The sequence below is a fragment of the Camponotus vicinus genome, unplaced genomic scaffold (assembly GCF_025532165.1).
Source record: "Camponotus vicinus isolate PSW18456_S1 unplaced genomic scaffold, iyCamVici1.0 SCAF_9, whole genome shotgun sequence".
NCBI lineage: Eukaryota > Metazoa > Arthropoda > Insecta > Hymenoptera > Formicidae > Camponotus > Camponotus vicinus.
Genome location: NW_028141981.1, coordinates 5,996,881 through 6,014,953, shown reverse-complemented (window position 1 = coordinate 6,014,953; position 18,073 = coordinate 5,996,881). Strand labels below are relative to the sequence as shown.

The window sequence follows — 18,073 nt, the reverse complement described above, 5'->3', positions numbered from 1 at the left end:
ATATAAAGAGAATCTTCAATATATTTTATCAACTACTATCAAAAGTAAATATGAAAAAAATTTATTTTAATGTCAAAAATTAACATGAGATGCTGCCTCCGTCATAATTTAACATGATTTTAATAAGAAACATTACAAAAAATTATATATTATTATTAACATTATATTACAAAAAATTATATATTATTATTAACAGTATATTATTATTAAATATCTATACAAGATTTTTTAATTATATTCACATAAATGTCCACAACCAGCAGGACATTGTCGATTGCCATTAAACCACTCCCTCATATGATTTATATGCCCTCCATGTGCACAACCTTGACACCATACATACATTCCACGTACAACCTGTACATAAAAAAATAAATTATAGAATAATTCTCTTCTTTTCTTTCTCTCTTTATAATCTCTTTCACCAAAATTTTTTATCACACAATCAATTACAATCAATATTTATATTAAATGTAATTAATTAGTATATTTTATTTTTTAATTAGTATATTTATATTAGATGTAATTGATTAGATAATATAAATCTTTCATTTACAATTAACAAAATAGATTTTTAAAATCAAATGCAAAATTTGTTATTATTCATATAATAAATCAATCAAATCACTAAAAAGGATTAAAGAACGTACATAAATAATGACAATATTATATAAAAGAAACAAAAAATTTAATAGCAATAATAAAATAACTGTAATCTTATAATTTTCTGATTTGTTTAAATTTCACTGTGTAAATAAAAAAGATATCACAAGATATTACAAGAAAATTTAAATGAGAAAGCTTTTATAAACTTATCAAAAACATTCTCTTACCTGATTGCAAATTGAACAAAGAGCATGTTCGGATGTATGACAATGATCACACAACCAAGCAGATCGTTGCAACTGTTTTGTGCACGCTGCACAAGATACGTGTATCAAGGTTGATTGTTGATTCAATTGCGATATAGAGGGAATCCACGCCAATTGTATTATCTGTGCAAATAAAATTCTTTATAAAGTAAAATCTCTTATATCTAATTTATTTTTTATTTAAATAAAGATCGTCATCAACGTGTACAATAATTGAAGCAACAAAATTTTAGATATAATTTCCATTTTAGAAAAAAATATCGCTTGTTAAAAAATAATATTTTTCAATTATAAATAGACCTGTGTAGCTATATGCCAGAGTTTAAATTTGCCAAGCAAATCCAAATATTCCAGTATCCAATGTTCTTGCAAAGCTATTGGAAGCATTAAATTTTTCCTCTTTTCTCCTAAGGCAATTAGCATCGATACTGTTGTTTGTACGTCTCTTACTGCCGCGTGATATTCCAACGCTTCCAAGATTACGGACGTGAAATCAAACAACAATGGCTTAGGTAGAAGTGGTACTACTAATTGAGGTTGATCCTCAATTATAACGGAAGTTGGATCTTCGCCGAGTTCAGTGGGATGGTTAGGAAATTGTTCCGGTGGTGGAGATCGATCCTTTATCTCATGTCGTAAAGGGAAAGCCTCTTTCTGCAATTCTTTGGTCCATTCGTCATCCTCCATACGCATTACAATATGCCTACTTTCACTAGGATGTTCCAACGACACAGGTTCATATTCAGTTTCCCCAAAAATAAAATCACCTCTTGATGTTGAAGGTACATCACTGAGCAATGGTCTTCTGTAATAGTTATCAAATCCTCCTCAATAATATAAAAATTACTATAATTTTAATTACATCAATAGAAATCGATTAATTTTGGTATATAAAATCTGTTTTAGACATTTTATCTATCTATACCTTGGCAGAACAGTTGCCAAGTTAGTCGACGGCCCTGTAATATTTGGATTCTCTAGCGCGTCTGTTTCTGTTTCAGTCTCATCGTCGCCGCCACTGACAGCACCAGTCGGGTTTTCACCCTGAAGGGACTTTGTATCGTGTTCATGACCTAAGAAAAATAATGGTTTATTATTGCAGTATTGTTTATTAACAATAGCACAATATTAATATTCTTAATATTATTTATCATTTCCTGCTCACTCACTCGATTGTTTGCTTGCGTTTGATTGTTCCATACCAGAATTCTTTGTTGCTCCTGGTACTATGTTTGAAGTATTAACTATATCTTCCTTGGGTGCCATTGGCGACATTTTTAAAAGCAATTCGAGAGGATCCCCATACATAATTTTCAGAACTTGCCATGCTATACCAAGCTGTGTAGTAAATATATAAGATTGTTATTATCAAAAATATATTAGAATTATTATATATACACATACAGATATATTATTACAGTTGTTTTGCCAAAACTGATTGCGACCCGTGCATTGTGATCACAGATATCATTTAAATTTCCAGAAAGTAGATAACCTTCTGCAGCTATCTTGAACCAACTTGGTTGACAATTGTTCAAAGTGAATTTATGCATTACACTTGAAGCCATACAAAAAGTATCATCATTTGTCACAAGTGGTTTCCTATAAAAAAATAAAGAAATAACAATTTTATCATTATTCTGACAAGAATTTCTCTTATAATTGTAATATTATTTTTTGACACATCATATAATTCACCTCATTATACTACTCAGTTGTCTTGCAGTAGTGGCTGGTTCATATTTTACTTTACAAGCATATATAATTTCGCTCTTTAAACCTAATGCAACACTTTGTGGATTTGCTTTGCTGGCTGGTCTTATCGCATCGTCAAAAATATGATGATACAAAGTGCAATCCTAAATTAATGAAAATAAAAATGATAACTGCATTGCACATTGTACTTGTGGTAAAAAGTGTTATAAAAAAAATGGTTAACATTACTCTGCTTGTCGATAGAAATGATTGTGGATTGCCTCTCCATGCCACACCTGTAGGAACATCTTTATGTTCATTGAAACTTGCAAATGGAATATATGGTCTGCGAATATCCCATACATTTATACTACAATCAACTACTAGAGCACAACTTGCTATGTGATATTTTTTCTGAGGCCTCCATTTAATGCGTCCCACTGATGCAATAGTATGTATAGCATAATCGCAACTTGGTTTACCTGACAGATCCCAAACCTATAAAGCATACACAAAGAATATAAATATGCAATATCAATATTTTATAAAGATTTATGTATTAAAAATATAAAATAAATGTGTATAATATATAATGTATAAAATAATATACCTTAATAGTTTTATCTCTAGATGCAGTAGCAAGCCAAGTAGCTTCAGGGTGCCAATCACAAGCAAATATTGGACCACTATGTGCAGTAAAATGTTGAAAAAAACGATCTGGCTTTCTCATGTCCCATTGTTGTACCTGTCCATTTTCAGATACAGCAGCAAAAGTGTGTGGTTGTTGTGGACAAAATTGGACATCTCTCACTGATTCTGTATTACTAAACACACAAATATAAAGAGTAATACAAAATTAATATAAAATTAATCAATTAAAATTAAATATTAAATTAAATCACAATTATTTGATTTATTACAATAAAATTAAATTAAATTAAACATACCAAAACTCAAAATATCAAAAAAACATTTTGCTATTATTTCTAATAATTATATATGAGTTATATAACATGTATATATGGATAATTAAATTTGATGTAAGATGTAGATAATTAATTAATAGATGTATAATTTACCTATAAAAAGTTTTGATGGCTTCCTTTATTCGTAAGTCGAAACATTTCATAGTACCATCTTGTGAACCAGATATCAACCACATAGGTTCTGTCATATGAAAGCTCACTTTATTCACAGTTCTTTTATGATCTATAAATACATGTTCCTGTTTTGATCGAGATTGTTTATTTAGGTTCCAAACAACCACTGCACCATTTGTTGCTGCTGTCGCCAGTATATGATCTATAAAATAATATAATATAAGACAATCTAATAATAATGTAGTATATTAATGTTTTTAATATAATAACATATATAGTATTACATAGAAGATTAAATAAACTAAAATATAGAAGTAAAGTTATAATATAAATCAGAAAAAAATTCAGACATTTCCTATAACATTATTATCAATTTCTTCTCTCTAAATGCATATAATAATTAAAGTAAATTATTAAATTACCATCATTGAGGTTCCAGGCAACATCATTGCAGGAAAAATTAAGATTTAAATTTTTTCCAACCCGAAGATTGCAGGCTTCCTCAAACTTATCCTCCAGCAGAATAAATATTTTAAAAACTGCAATACAATATTATGCTGTAATATAATTCACCTATATGATACAATTATGTTAAACAATGTGAAATTTTATTCCATAGTATTTATATACATATTTTTTATAAGACAAAAAAATTAAGAAATGTAATTAAATCTAAGATTACATAAACTATATAGGCATACATTTACGTTATAACAGTTATGATATAATGGATTGTTTATTATAATTTTTGGATAAAAATTATAATAAACAATCCATTATATCATAACTGTTGAACTTATAAGATATCTATTTTTCCAAAAGAAAATATATTATGCTAAAAAAAAACACACCGTTACGGCCGGCTATCACAACCTGGCTATTATCTTTATTAAGGGCTAAGGCATTTGCAGGTCCTTCTTGAGCAATGCATATGGTTTTTGATGTCATACTGTTCTTTTGAAATAACTTTGAATTAACGTTAAGTTATTGTCATAATAATTTATAATAATTTATGAAACCATCATTTCTTTTCGCGAACTATAAACATACATTGTACTATAACAGTACAATCATTGATGAGATACTGATAAGACAGTCAACTCGAAGTTTGAAAAGTACACTAATGCTCTCTTAAATATTATAGATATATAAAGATAAAAATAATTTAATATAAATAATAATTTATCTTATAAAAATATTTATATGTTATCTTTCAGAAGCATTTTTTATTTATTTGTATATATGTTATCTTTTTTCTCCCAACATATGTATAATTTTCTATTTATTTATTCATTCTTCATCAGTCTTCAGAAATGCAAAATTACATTGAAGAATCTGATCTTGAGAGATTTAAAGTAAAACAATCTATATAGTCTATACACATTTTTATATTATATAACATGATATATATACATATATAAATATATCTTATAAGAGCGAGATATTCTTTTGTAGATTTTTTAAATTTTAATTATATATATTTTTGATATATAATGATTTTACATCCTTTATCTTGAATCTTTTACTCTTCTTTTTCTTTTACTCTTCTCAGGATTCAAAAATATCTTGATATAAAAATTAATTTCAAAACACTTGCCAAAGGGAACAGCTGATTGCGAATTATCGTGTCTTTTGAATGCTCAATGTTGATTTGTTGGTTCTAAAAGCAAGAGCCAATCACGTTCGATCGCTACTAAGCGGTTTGTCTACTGAACGCGCTTACTACTTCAAAACGAAATACGGGAGTTAGCTATCTATTTTCTTGTATCATCTGTGATATCAGCAGTTAATGCTCCGGTCCAGGTTCCGGCTATGGATTTTATGTGTCTGTGGAAGAAGATGTGAGACTAATCGCCGATACGTATCAACGCCCCACGTGACGATAAGTGGATGATGATCCACGCAAAATATGCCCGCTAATTCCGAATGCGACGAGCACACGAGAGAGCGATAGTTCGAAGCAAATAAATAACGATTGATATACCCACGTAATATATAATCACGAATAACCCGTTCGTGCATAAAAGGAGAGAGCCCCGTAGAGATTATCACTGCGTCACGGATAATGTTATTGATTGATTTTTTAATGACTCACGCGTCGACGAGCAAACGACAATTCCATCACGACGTTACATGGAACAGTAATATCACTCTATTAATGAGATACGCATTCTTGCTGTTGAGCCTCCTTGTAATTCTCCAGTCAACACCGTCGGTTGTCGCGGGTGATTCCTTGGGAGATCCATATAAGATATTAGGCGTATCGAAACATGCGACTCTGCAGGAGATTCGAAAAGCGTACAAGCACCTTGTCAAGGAATGGTAAGGAGTGATACATCTACTTCAATTTGGAAACATCTGCAACGCTGCATGTATACAAACAACATTATCAGAGTGTCTACTCCTTGGAAAAATTAGGAAATTCTCATAGAATATTCTTAGAAATCAGGACATTTTTTTTTTAAATTTCCTCATAAATATAAATAATAGTTTTGCTTGTATATTGTAAGCAGTCGAGACAAAAAGTCAAAATTGTAAGTTATATGTTTAACATATATTATAAATATACTTCTGTGTTTATATATTTGTACAAAATATAATACATATTTTTTATTGTAATTATTTCTGATAAAAAAATGAAAATGTTTTACAAAAGCTACTAAGTTATTTGTAATATATTTGCATATTTAGCATGTGAAACTTAAATGGTTCTGTGTTTTTCTTTGTATAAGTGAAAAACAGAAAATGTATATAATAAAGAAATTTATTTTGGAAAGTTGTAAAAAAAAATTTTAAATATTTTCTTTACTTAGAATTTTAAACAAAATATATCAAAGAATTAAAAAAAAATTTTTGACAAGATTTATAAGTAGATACTCTGATCATTAAATATAAAATATCTCAATACATAATATACAAATACCTTATTATATATCTTTGTTAGGCATCCAGATAAAACCGATCATCCAATGGCTGAGGATAAATTTGTAGAAATAACAAAAGCTTACGAGGTATGTCTTGTTTAAAATATTGTTTATAAGGCAAGGAAGTAATATTGAATACTATTAATTCTTGAATTGTTTAGCTTTTGACAGATCCAGAAAGAAGGAGAAAATTTGATAATCATGGGATCACAGAGGAAGGTATTCCCAGACAAAGAAGGGACAATAGTCACTTTAATGTTCTTGATCCATTGGAAGAATTATTTACTAGTAATTTTAAGCAGTTTCATTATCAAACTAGAGACATCACACTATTCCATAAAATGAGTATTACTTATCGGTTTGTGTATTTTTTTGTGCATATTAATTTATAATTGTTGTTGTAAACATATTAAATATCATATAAATTACAGATCGTTCGAGAATGTGATAATACCTAAATCTTACCGTACTCCATATTTAATTTTATTTTATTCCGATTGGTGCTTTGCATGTCTGCAAGTGGAGCCCACTTGGAGACGATTAATTGATGAGTTGGAACCTCTAGGACTTGGCTTGGCTACAGCACATGCCAAGAAAGAATCTACCTTGGCAAGAAGACTCGGCATTCACTCGCTTCCATGTCTTGTTGTTACTCTAGATGGACGTACTAGCGTTTATAAAGAATCTTTATTAAGTATTCAAAAAATTGTTGGTATGTTTTCAGAATATCATATCTAGTATCATGTTCATTTCTATCAAATCTTATTTCAGACTAACAGACATTTATTTGCAGAATTTGTACGAAGTAGACTACCATATAAATTAATAAGTACAATTAGTAATACCAATGTAGAAAATTTCCTATCAGGATGGACAGATAATAGAATTCGCGCATTGATATTTGAAAAGAGAGACTTTATTCGTTTGCGGTATTTATTAATGTCTTTTTACTATAGAGATCGGGTAGCCTTCGGTTTTGTGCAGGTAAACATTGATTTTATGCACATATATTACATATATATATATATATACTTTTTTTTTTCCATTAATATATTAGTTTTTAATATATTGTTTTAATATTATATTTTAATAAATTATAATATTAATTATATTAATTTATTACTTTTTTAAATATATTATTTTTCTTAACATAATATGTTTATTACTTCTTCCAGGTTGGTATAGCTGAAACTGAAAATATAACGTCAAAATACAAAATCTCGGGAGAATTAGATACTTTACTGCTTTTTAATGAGAATTCTGAGAAGCCTATGGCATCCATTAGTATGAAGGACATTTCCAGTGAAACCATGCATAATGTTATTGCCAATAATAAGTTTCTTGTATTGCCAAGACTTTCAAATCAAGCAATGCTGGACTCTATATGCCCGCCCGAATGGTTAAGACCGCAAAAGCGTCTGTGCGCCGTTTTAATATCGCAACAAAATAGTCCTTTGCATGATATAGCTAGGCACAAATTTAGACAAGTTGCATTGGAATCTTCTTATAGGTAAGTCTTATATAATATCTTAATAATATAAAAATTTTCTTTAAATTTAATATATGCATATTTTATCGTAAAATACATTCTTATTAATATATTCTTAATAATATATAATTTATCTATAATTTTTTAGTGATTTTTATAGTAATATTTATTAATATTGATTTATTTAAATTAAAAAATACTAATTTCTGTATGTATGTATCTCCAACATTTAATTTATTAATAATATTGTTCACAGCACAGACCGCGTCAGGTACGCGTACGTGTTCAAGGATACGCAATCTGAATTTGTATCAGCACTAGCAGCCGGTGAAGGTAGTCCATTGGAACCATTATTACATATTGTCATCATCTGGAGACGAGATGCTAATCATTTGAAGTACGAATGGCTTCCTCATGGTTGGATTGAAGCCACTCAGGACGATCGTATATGGAATGAAACGCGTAGACATTTAGAAAAAACCATACAAAAGTTGTTGCGTGCCACCGAAGCTTTACCTTATGCTGCTGTCGTAGGAGAACTAGCAGATGAACATGCACAGGTATATATCCTAATAATATATAATCCTAACATAATTTGCAATTTGTTACATTCTCTATATACTCATACACTTTAATGTTATTTTGTTATAGGGTACTGTAGATAAATTGATAGGAAGGGCGTTATTAGCAGTAGATTATATATCTGATAATTTAACAAAAGAACAAATTCTGCCTTTGATATCAGTACTAGCAACTCTTATGTTAATTGGAGCCGCAGGGTACGGAATGTCATATCTAGTGTAAGTAGAATTTAATTATAATAGTATACGACCTAATTTTGGTATTGCAGTAAAATATTAATTCAATTGAAAATTAAGTGTTAATATTAATGGATTATCAAAAAACAGACTCTGCTAACAAATAATTACTAATTTTTTAAGCACATACATTCACTGCATATATTAAAAATAATTGATTACTTAAATAACATATTTTATATTACATCAATTTGTTGAAAAATGTACGATTTTACGTAGTCTCTATATTCTTGATATATAGCAAGCTAGAAGAAGCAAGTGTTCAAGCTGAACGTACCCAATGCAAAGATAATGCCAAGTCAATTTCATCGCAACCGCAATTACGATTACATGAATTACGTGCGGAAAAGTACAATGGATTGGTTCGACTATTAAAACCAGGATGTAGGACTATTATTCTACTGGTTGATGCTCAAAGTCGATTAAAGTTATTGCCAGCTTTTCATAGAGCTGTGTGGCCTTACAGGTATGTTGGTCATTTTTCTTACTATAATTAATACTTGTACTACATAATAACTATACAGCAAGCTGTCATATATATCATGTAAAATTAACAATATATAATAAATTGTAGATAATAATAATATATAATAAATAACAATAATTAATAAATTGTAGAAATTGTAGAAAATATGATAAATTAATTTTTCATTCTCAGAAAGAATAAAACGCTCATGTTCGCACATATGTCATTAGAGAAGGGTCTTGATTGGTACAAAAAACTGTTGTCACTCACTTTATCCGAGCAAAAGGATTTAAATATAAATGCCAAGAATTGTGTGGGCACTGTCCTGTCTTTGAATGGACATCGAAAGTATTTCTGCATGTACCATGCTAAACATCCAGAATGTAGCAAGGGTAAAGGTTCTAAGGTACATATGATACTTTAAAAAGGTAATTATTAAAAAATATATTAATATAATTATATTATATCTCATGTACACAGCGTATTGAAAAGATGACCAAGCAGCTTGCCCGAACACCGGAAGATCCGGAAGCTGGCGCTTTTATTGGTTTCGAGAGTTCTAATGAATCCGATATGTCTCAAGATGAGGTATGTAATAAATATGACCCTGATTTTTAACGATTTTCGTCGACAATAATTTTTGAATATTTCTGCAGGGTGGAAATGTTTTATATCAGGACAATCTTTTAGATGGTTTACCGATGTGGCTCGATAGATTATTTGAAGGATTAACACATCGTTATTATATCAATTATTGGCCCGAGTTCACTGCCAAGTAAAGAGAGAGAGAGATAAAACATTTCTTTTTTTATATGCGTAAAGAAAATTATGTCACCTAGGGACATATCTTGGAAAATATGCTATCTACTTTTCTACTATTAGTGGATATTTTACAGCTTAATAATTTTGCATTGGTCGTTGTTTGCCTATAATTTAATTAACTACACATTTCACATAATTTTTGTTTTTCAGATTTTGATATATTTAATTTTTTTTTCATAAATAAATTCAAATATGTTGAGAAATTCTGTATAATTTTTATACATCACACACATACGTATACACAAACACACATACAATATATTTATAAAACTATATTTCAATAGATGTATATTTTTCAATGTTTATAAGTACATAATATATTTATATTTTTTCTTTCTTGTTATAGGTTATGTTACAATGTTTTACAGAAAACAAGAATCTTTAATTAATTAATCACAATAACAGTACTATTTAGATGATAAAATGAATAACTGATTAATACTATAAGATTTGATAAATTATATATATTTATTTATATTGTTTCATGAACATATATCAAAAATAGAAGTATAATTTTTCCAAAGGAATTTATCATCCTACATAATATATTTAAAAACAACAACAAATCAATTAGATTATATTTGTTTAATGCACTTGATGAAAACAATTCGAGTCTAGCTTATCATAATTCATCTTGAAAACACAATATACTATATTTAAAGTCATTAGTCCATATTCTGAATCCTCTTTTATCGATAAAAGTACCCTCTAAAAGTGGCTTATAGCCACTCAGAAGGCTTAAGCCACTTTTAAAGGTACTTTTATCAATAAAAGAGGATTCAGAATATGAACTAATGACTTTAAATATAGTATATTGTTATTGTATAGTATAATATGGACCATTGAAAAGAAATATAACTAAAAACAGAAAAAAAAATAAATGCAGCGATATAAAATGAGAAGCAAAACTGACATTAGGTTTATTTTTTTTAATTAAATGTAATTAAAAATGTGATTAAGCAAAAATTGTTAAAAAGAGTATTAAGATGTTAACTTAAAAAACTATAAATTTGACGAATATGTTTTATATATATGTGTATATATATATATACATTAATTTTATATATATATATAAAATTAGAAAAGAAATAGCATATAAAAAATAAGTCCCTAGGTATCACAATCCTTCACATCTCTATATTATATATAAAAATGATAAAGAACAAGGTTCGTCTAGTCAACAGAATATTACCATCAGGAGATACTGTGATTCGAACGGATGCAACCCTATTGAAAGACAAAACATATTCATTACTTATTCTAAGCATTGTTTATAAATCTATTTACAGTTTCTTGCATTTTAATGTTTTTAGATTGATCTTTAAGTATTGTTAAAAAAAGTATACTAAAAAAAATTATAGAAAGAGAAAGAAATATATATTATCACCAGATAATCAATCCATCTTCTTGGACATAGATCAACATTTTCTGTATACTACTTCGTCCGTTCATATAACTATCTGAATACTCTTTTTCCTCAAAATTGCTTGTAATTATCTAGTCAAAATATTACTGAGAATTTAGTGGTATTTATATTGCAGTACAAGTAAATAGAATATCTATATTTCTGCAAATAGAAAATTGCAGAATCGTGATCGATTAATCGCGATTCTCTTTACGTTCGAATATTTTAATTTTATGACATAACGATCGCTACTTTTAATGTCGTAAAAAAAATGTAAGTAAGTCCATATTAATATGTTTATATACGTCCTCTAAGGAAGCGTATCTCTGTCGCTTGTTCACTCTGTTTATCAATATTCGCTTATTGAATATGTTTTATCTCGAATCCAAATGTTAATAGCGCATATATCTATTTATAGGATTTATATATTTTATCTATATATAGTTACCGTAAAATCGAAACATATTAGTGTGAGAGTACATATATGTAAGAATTTCGCCCTTATCAAGATTTATATACGTCCATTGCTTTATTTTCAATAATTTTATTTTTTGTATCCGCATATGTATCATTAATCATTCAGTATTATTTAAATAATACACACATAGTTAATATATATACTATTTTTAATTATATATATATATATATATATATATATATATATATATATAAAATATTATTTAAATAATAAATATTTAATCCAACCATTTGATATTAACAATCTCGTTTTTGCAGGTATATTTACTTTCTTCGGGCATTTTTTTCTCATTTTCTTTGCAAAGCGACAGATATAAATACGTATTACTTATATAAGATTTATGCCTGCTATAAGAAGCTATTAGAAAGTATATTAAATATATATTATAGAAACATGAGATATCGTGTCACACGAGATAATGCTGTTAAAAGTTACATGTGTTAACTCAATTGTTTATACTTTATATCCTTATATGACGATTAAAATTGACAAAATATACACATGTAGTTTAATAATTTTTACCCTAATGTTAATTTCATTCATATTGTGTTTTGTACAGTATTTCTTTACATAAAGATTTAGATTTTAAATAGACATTCAACAATGCTCTCCTAGATACAGTGATATGTATTATCAATTTTGCGGTAACTATAAAACATTCTATTTAAATTGTTAATCATTTTTTTTTAATATTATATTATTCTTTCAAATTATTTTTATGACATGTGCAATACATGTATATAAATTTGTTATGTATCTTATAAGATATCTTGATTACGTGTGGAAAAGTAATAGATTTAGGAATGTTGATTATATAATAAAGCGTGTAATTTATTGTATGTTATCTGCGTTATAGATATGTATGCATCTACATATCTTTCTCAATGTTTACTAAACACTATCTAATTTATTTATTCATCATTATCTAATTTATAAATTTATAATTTGATTGCATCTGGAAATTATATAGGGTGTCTACTCCTTAAAAAAATATAAAAAGCCTGGCATTCTCTTGTATAAGGCTTTCTTTTGTATCTGAAAAAATCAGAAAATTCTTCTAGAATTTTATCGAAACTCACAATTTTTTAAAAAGTTCTGTTATAATATTGTTTTTTATTGTAAGCAGTCTATATAGTCCGTCTGTAAGCCAAGTTGTGAATTTTATGTATATATATATTTATATATATACTTTTTTTTATAAATTATATTATGAACATATATCTTTTCTTATATCTGTGTTTATATATTAAATGTTTTAATATATTTAATAAAATATTTAATATACATATCGTTTACTTAAATTTTTAGTGATAAAAAATGAAAATGTGCAAGTAAAAAATATTTATCTTACAATACAAATTATATTCGTTTTTTTCGTTATATTTGTAATTCTATCATTTGAAATTTAAATGACTTTGTATTTTTTTTTCTTCAAATCAGTGAAAAGCATTAAAAAACGTACAAAATAAAAAAACTTATTTTAGGAAATTCCACAAAAAAATCTTTCAAATATTCTTTTTATCTCCAACTTAGGATATCTGGAAGATTAGAAAATTTTTGTACAAAATTTGAGTAGACACCCTATTATAGGATAAAATTCTCTCTAAAAAAGGAGAATCAGCGTATGTCACATTGATGATTTATTTCGTTAAAGAACATTGTTTATGTTGCAATTCTGGAAATATTTCGTACATTAATACTTCAAATATATCCTGTAAAAAAAGTAAGAATAAAAAAATAAGATTCACATATATATTCATAATATTATTATAATTATAATTATAATTATATATCATTATAATTATAATGATATGGAAGAATTGATCAACTTACGTAAAATAACTGTTTATTCAGATTCACATTCTGTAGGGAATCGAAAACTTTAATCGCGCCGCGTTGGGCACTTTGCGCTCCTACTAGATTCGTCAATACTTCAGGTACGTTATTGAGAAATTGTCTGCGTGCCTCGCCTCGTGTTTTTAGCTTCTCCTCGTCAGTACGAAGAACCGTTTCGGATACAAGTTGACCATTCGGCCACCACGATTTCACAAACAATTGTATGTAGTAATGAAGCATCGGCTCGGAAAATATCCAAGCGACAATATCTCTGATTTGTCTGCGAGAAAATCAAATGATATATTAATATACTTTGTGACAAATATTTCTATGCTTTATAATTCAAGCACAAAATATTAGAGAATTAAAAATTTTGTGTGTGTGTTTCTCTCTCTCTCTCTTTTTGTCTCCATTTATAAAATATTTATAAAAAATAAGATCCCAAAATATCCCACATAAGTTTTATTTTCTGTGTGAAATTTATATTTTTATTTAATATATAAAGAAAATGAATATGAAATTTCTTTTTGTATACTTCACCTATTTATAGTGCGTCCATAAGTAATCTGTACGAAGGTAATGAGGGATCGTCTGAGCCAACGAAATACTCCTCGCAAGTCGAAAATTTCTCCTAGAAGCGTGTATAATGGCTCAGCGATTGCATCCCTGCTAGCATTTAGATAACTATCTGTGCCGGTACGACCAGTCTCACTATCGTCCAACAATAACGAATAATCTTCTTCATCTTCTTTATCGCGTAGCTCGTTACTACCGACAGATCTGTCGTGGAAATTTACAAAAATCAACAAATAGATCAATGATTATGCGGCGAAATTAGTGACGCGTACGTTTTGAATAACGTAGATAAAGAAAAACGAGATTTCTTGGGAGATGGTGCTACGGCTTTAAGGTGTTCCGAACTTGGACTAAGAAAAGCGTACAGCGCTTCGCTTTGATTAAGCCTTTCATCCTCCAAGACAAACTGCAAGAATTAATAAACGATGGAATATTAGTGCGTGTATAAGAGCTTAAATTCGTAAATAAAAAATATGTTGCATTCAGACGTACATTTAAATATTTTTGTATTTGCATCTTAGCTTTGTCGAGGGTACTCTTATCAGATTTACCGAAAAACTTTAGAGGCTGCGACGGTAAGTCCAGAGTTTTAACATCAGAACATAACTGACGTAGTTTTCGATGAAGATCTTGAAAATCTTGCAATTTCCTTAATACTACCCATCCACTAGATATACTCTCATCGTTATCTTCATCTTCCGCCATGTGGACAACCAATACAAATTGTGGAGGATCCCCATTATCAGGCATCTACTCAAGGCACAAGATTATTATGTATGAATATATTTAAGTAAAAATTTATACAGAATCATACTTCTGCGTTTTGCACATCGGCTCTCCAGTGACCTAAATGTTCAGCCCACATTTCCGTATGATTTAAATGCGCCTCCAATTGCCGTTTTTCACCTTGCAACCATTCGACTTCTTTCGCCAATATGCTTAATACTTTACTCTCGGGCTTGAGGGAAGATTTAAGCGCCTGTAGAGCTTGCATCTTATTGTTCAATTTTTCCTGCAGTTGATCCAGTTTGCTACGAGCATAATTCGATCGTTCGCCAACAAGCAAAGTTGAAGAGTCTGATAATGTACCATCAACGATCCCATGATCTTCAACTAAACCTGATATACGATGATTTCGTAAAAATTTATAATATAGAATACATCACTTATAATAAAGCAATTTCTCTAATTAGTATTGTTACATCAATGTTAATTACATATTATTTCTATCTTGATAATATCAAAAATTTTCTGTATTTCATACAATACTGACCCTCTGCTCTTTCATTGAGTAAGGCTTCCTGCATATTTTTATATTGCTCACTAACGAGGAATGATGGATAATACTTTTCTTGGAGTGTCTTGACGACGCTATCTTGAACCTCATAAAAGATATTAGGTCCTGTATCACCCAATAGGAAGGCCTCCATTCGTTTTCGGACATTCTTATCCACTTTAATCTCAGCAGTTGGTGATCTGATATAAGTATAAAAAATCTCAGCTCCCAATTGATGCCAGTTGGATCGATCCGCAGTGCGTAATTCCTGCACTGCTGCCCAATAACCAATCAATCCTTGACTAGCGACCTGTTCTAAAAATTGAGACAGATGTCGTCGGCCAATCACATTATCCAAAATTGCTTGTAAAGGAAGTATCCTGCCATCCGCAATCTCCGCCGCATCACAGATCTCCGCATCCTAAAAAATATCATTGTATGAAATATAACTCATATTAAATCAATTCGCATGAGAATAATATATTTCTATGTAACCTGATAAGGATACCCGTCCCATCCTAATGTTTGCATATGACACTCGCACGTATTCTTGGCAAACGTCAACTGATGGATGTATCTCTTAAGTTTTCTGGCTCGAATAGCATCAGAATTTCCAAGTGTGTTATTCTCGGGATCCAAACCTTGAGCTCGTTTAACATTTTGTATCGTAGTGGCTTGCATAATCTCAGTAACAATGTTATATCTGATATGTTTGAGAACTTCTAAATCCTTAGTGCTCTTAATCATACGAATAAAATCCTCGAAAGATTCCGCATATTCATATGTTTTTCTGTGCATCGCTTCGGCAAGTTGTTGCTGATCGATATATGCTAAAATCTTTTGATTGATGTAATCGGGATCCGTGATTAAATCTATCGCCGGTTTTAGGACTAAAATATAGAAAAAAACAAATATATATATAGTAAATTAAAAATAATTCTTTAAAAAAAATGATAATGAAATTACTTTTGCATGTGAGAAGTTCTCTTAAAAGAAACTTGACTGGAGAAAGAGAGTAACTGCGTGGTAACAAAAACAGGATATAAAGTTCGCTAATCTTCCTTAAATACTCCAATTCAGCAACAGGTGACATCAAATGTGCCGACAAAATAAATACTGGATCCTCTCCTTCTGACCTAAGTGCAATAAATAAATCAAATTGTTCTCCCAATCTTATTTCTTAAATATGCTAGGAAGAGAAGCTTACGAAGCTGCTTGAGCTATCCTGATCTTTTCAAAGTGAAAGGTAAGCTTGTTCACTATATTGCAGACCACTAATTTAGTATGATCAACATGTGACAAACGATCGTGGAGGCTCTGTATTGCGCCCCAAACATCTTGTTTCATATTATTTATCAATTGTTCAGAACCAAACGCCAGATCATTCAACCAAGAACCGACAAAATCTTGAAATACTAGATCTAAAAGATTCTGCAAGGCACCATCTACCAAACGAGTAAAAATCATAGGATAACGCATATGCTTTTTGCTGGTAGCTGATCTGGGTTCGTATCCTTTCTGCAAAATAAAACCAACAATCAAAACCAAATAACAATGACATCATATCAATACATTATATCAAGTGTGTCACTTGTAAAAGCACATATACCATCAGCATGTTATGGAAAGCATCCATCTCAGTGATGGTTCTAATGGAACTAGAGCCAGTCTGGTGCTTAGGGGATAAAGCTATGTTAATCATTATCATAATTAATGGGCCGATAAGGAGACAGGCGCAAGTCAATATAAGATAAAGACAACAACACTGGACGCTGGTCCAGCCTGTAACAATTCCCAGAATTATAACGGCTAACGGCATAAAGCAAACAGCAACAAGGGAAACCATGTTTCTCGTTAATAATACGTCAATAATATGCAAACGAGACAATAATATTTACATCAGTAAAGATATATTCAATACAATAATATTCTTTAATCTTGCTGTATTAATAATGCAAAACAATACCGAGCGCCTCGCCATTTTTAAATATCGATAGCACCCATAAACATATAAAATACATAGACGATGAGAGGAATTTACGATTCAGTGCCAACTTGTTCTTTCTTCCTGATTGGTCTATTGTCAGCCACCATCTTGCCCTTGATACGTCCCACATGTAAATTCAATTATCAAATTAAATTTAATTATACTGAAACCTCTCAAAAGTAGACCATAGTTCTGGTATATTAATACTATGAATTAATACTGAATTATTATAGCTGTAAGAGTAACAATACTATCAATGTCAATTTTTATTAATTCATTTTGGACACGATATTTATTCATCTCATATAATGAATTAAAATTTTATTCTT

The 18,073-nt window shown here is 29.3% G+C and overlaps 3 protein-coding genes across 5 annotated transcripts; 1 reads left to right on the top strand and 2 right to left on the bottom strand.

Annotated features, from left to right (window-relative positions):
* Positions 1-45: 45 nt before the first annotated feature.
* Positions 46-4,751, bottom strand: Wdr24 (WD repeat domain 24). The gene is made up of 12 exons (XM_083108687.1): positions 4,519-4,751; positions 4,090-4,206; positions 3,647-3,869; positions 3,178-3,391; positions 2,817-3,065; positions 2,571-2,731; positions 2,291-2,474; positions 2,042-2,210; positions 1,798-1,945; positions 1,173-1,677; positions 834-995; positions 46-357 (listed from the first exon to the last, which is right to left on the bottom strand). The coding sequence occupies exons 1-12, from the start codon at positions 4,613-4,615 to the stop codon at positions 229-231; spliced, it is 2,358 nt and encodes a 785-aa protein (XP_082964813.1). The 5' UTR covers positions 4,616-4,751; the 3' UTR covers positions 46-228.
* Positions 4,752-5,430: 679 nt separating this feature from the next.
* On the top strand, positions 5,431-14,279 carry L(3)80fg (dnaJ homolog subfamily C member 16 l(3)80Fg). The gene is made up of 12 exons (XM_083108741.1): positions 5,431-5,989; positions 6,612-6,678; positions 6,753-6,949; positions 7,023-7,303; positions 7,385-7,575; positions 7,767-8,101; positions 8,337-8,640; positions 8,732-8,880; positions 9,140-9,364; positions 9,557-9,770; positions 9,845-9,952; positions 10,021-14,279. Exons 1-12 carry the CDS (start codon positions 5,733-5,735, stop codon positions 10,141-10,143), a joined length of 2,451 nt encoding a protein of 816 aa, XP_082964867.1. The 5' UTR covers positions 5,431-5,732; the 3' UTR covers positions 10,144-14,279.
* Positions 12,874-17,752, bottom strand: LOC145977071 (sorting nexin-25). Of its 3 annotated transcripts, XM_083108739.1 has the most exons (12): positions 17,656-17,673; positions 17,367-17,539; positions 16,965-17,275; positions 16,724-16,893; positions 16,253-16,647; positions 15,755-16,178; positions 15,296-15,600; positions 14,974-15,231; positions 14,754-14,887; positions 14,446-14,685; positions 13,903-14,185; positions 12,874-13,781 (listed from the first exon to the last, which is right to left on the bottom strand). In XM_083108739.1, the coding sequence occupies exons 2-12, from the start codon at positions 17,463-17,465 to the stop codon at positions 13,710-13,712; spliced, it is 2,691 nt and encodes an 896-aa protein (XP_082964865.1). In that variant the 5' UTR covers positions 17,466-17,539; positions 17,656-17,673; the 3' UTR covers positions 12,874-13,709. The 3 variants fall into 3 exon arrangements, with proteins under 3 accessions (XP_082964865.1, XP_082964864.1, XP_082964866.1); XM_083108738.1 differs by having other exon boundaries at positions 17,367-17,752; XM_083108740.1 differs by lacking the exon at positions 17,367-17,539 and having other exon boundaries at positions 17,656-17,752.
* Positions 17,753-18,073: the final 321 nt, after the last annotated feature.

What these genes read in the sequence shown, in the direction of transcription:
- Wdr24 (XM_083108687.1), bottom strand. Translation starts at nt 4,615, where the DNA reads ATGACATCAAAAACCATATGCATTGCTCAAGAAGGACCTGCAAATGCC. An exon ending in CTAGAGATAAAACTATTAAG is followed by an intron (nt 3,066 to 3,177) that starts GTATATTATTTT and finishes TATGCTTTATAG; the next exon opens with GTTTGGGATCTGTCAGGTAA. An exon ending in TCTGGCATATAGCTACACAG is followed by an intron (nt 996 to 1,172) that starts GTCTATTTATAA and finishes TTATTTGCACAG; the next exon opens with ATAATACAATTGGCGTGGAT.
- LOC145977071 (XM_083108738.1), bottom strand. Translation starts at nt 17,603, where the DNA reads ATGGTTTCCCTTGTTGCTGTTTGCTTTATGCCGTTAGCCGTTATAATT. An exon ending in AGGATAGCTCAAGCAGCTTC is followed by an intron (nt 16,894 to 16,964) that starts GTAAGCTTCTCT and finishes TATTGCACTTAG; the next exon opens with GTCAGAAGGAGAGGATCCAG. An exon ending in TATGGACGCACTATAAATAG is followed by an intron (nt 14,186 to 14,445) that starts GTGAAGTATACA and finishes ATTTTCTCGCAG; the next exon opens with ACAAATCAGAGATATTGTCG.